At 60.0% G+C, this 1,212-nt stretch overlaps 1 protein-coding gene across 1 annotated transcript in view; it reads right to left on the bottom strand.

Moving 5' to 3' along the window:
• Nucleotides 1-62: 62 nt before the first annotated feature.
• The window catches only part of mkrn2 (makorin, ring finger protein, 2), a 4,084-nt gene continuing 2,934 nt past the window's right edge, over nucleotides 63-1,212 (bottom strand). Inside the window, exons 6-10 of the mRNA XM_008408218.2 lie at nucleotides 1,069-1,134; nucleotides 852-1,000; nucleotides 626-736; nucleotides 406-550; nucleotides 63-332 (exon numbers count right to left, since the gene is read on the bottom strand). Of these exons, the coding sequence (XP_008406440.1) occupies nucleotides 174-332; nucleotides 406-550; nucleotides 626-736; nucleotides 852-1,000; nucleotides 1,069-1,134 (630 nt within the window). The 3' untranslated portion in view covers nucleotides 63-173. The remainder of the gene's footprint in view (nucleotides 333-405; nucleotides 551-625; nucleotides 737-851; nucleotides 1,001-1,068; nucleotides 1,135-1,212) is intronic.

Below are 1,212 nucleotides of genomic sequence, written 5' to 3'. Positions count from 1 at the left end.
ATGTGTGTGGATGTGTGTGTGTGTGTGGATGTGTGTGTGTGTGTAAATCAACTCCAAACAGCTTCAGATTTAAACCGTCTCTATTTACTTTATACACCATAAATAAATATCCGCTCCATCAGCCTCCAGTCAGGACCAACATGGCCGCCGGTTGCCATGGAGACGGCAGGCCTCTACTCCCCGGGGTTGGGCGGACCCTCGGCTTCCTCTGCGCTCGGACCCGACATCTGCATGAAGAGCTGGCGCAGCTCAGTGATGTCATCATCCAGGTGCGGCGCGGCGTGCTGCTCGCGCTCCTCGATGAAGTCCCAGAGCCGGACCCTGTTCATGAACTGGACACACAGAACCGGGTCAGAACCACAGGGATCGCATGGCCAGGGGGTAACGGCAGCGGTGGGTTCTGACCCGGACGTTTCCCTCGGAGCTCAGCTGCTTCCGGGGCCGGTCCGGTTCGGGTCGGGTTCCGTCCGGGTAGGCGTGGAGGTACAGGCAGTTTCCCCCGAAGGGACAGGAGCCGCGGCCCTGGTCGAAGTATTTACAGGCCTTCTTGCTGCAGAAACAGAGGAGTCAGCCACGCACTCCGATTGGCCGACGGCCAGGGGGCGGGGCTTACACAGGAAGTTACCTCACGCCCGACTTGAAGAGCTCGATCAGGTGATCCTTCTCATCCTGGTCCTCGACCCAATAGACGGATGGGATGACGAACTCCGAGATGATCCGACACTCCGGACAGGACCTGGAGGGAGAACCGGGTCAGAACCGCTGAGAGGCTGAAGGCTCTCTACAGAACCCTCATCTCTTTCTATTTTCTCTGGTTCTGGTCCACGGTACCAGAACCGGGCCGGACTCACTTGATGATCTTGTTGCAGAAGTTGGTGGTTCCACGCCACTGGCGGATGCAGCTGAGGCAGAAGGTGTGGCAGCAGGAGGACAGGATGCCGAACCGCCGCTCCGACGGCGCCGCTTTCTGGACCACCACCTCCATGCAGATGGAGCACACCTGCACAGGTACAGTGCGGTCAGGACGACGTCGTCACGGCAACCGGTACAGAGACTCACCTCACCCACCTTGTTCTGGCTGAGCTGGGCGGCGAACGCCTTCTCCATGTCGGCCTCAAACGCCAGCAGGCACACCTGGAGAGAGACGGGTCAGGTACCTGAGCCCGGTCCGACAGGTACCAGGTACCAGAGCCGGGTCCGACAGGTACCAGG

This window comes from Poecilia reticulata, linkage group LG5 (assembly GCF_000633615.1).
Source record: "Poecilia reticulata strain Guanapo linkage group LG5, Guppy_female_1.0+MT, whole genome shotgun sequence".
Taxonomy (NCBI): Eukaryota; Metazoa; Chordata; class Actinopteri; order Cyprinodontiformes; family Poeciliidae; genus Poecilia; species Poecilia reticulata.
The sequence above is the reverse complement of the archived record's forward strand: the minus strand, read 5'-3'. Positions and strand labels throughout refer to the sequence as shown.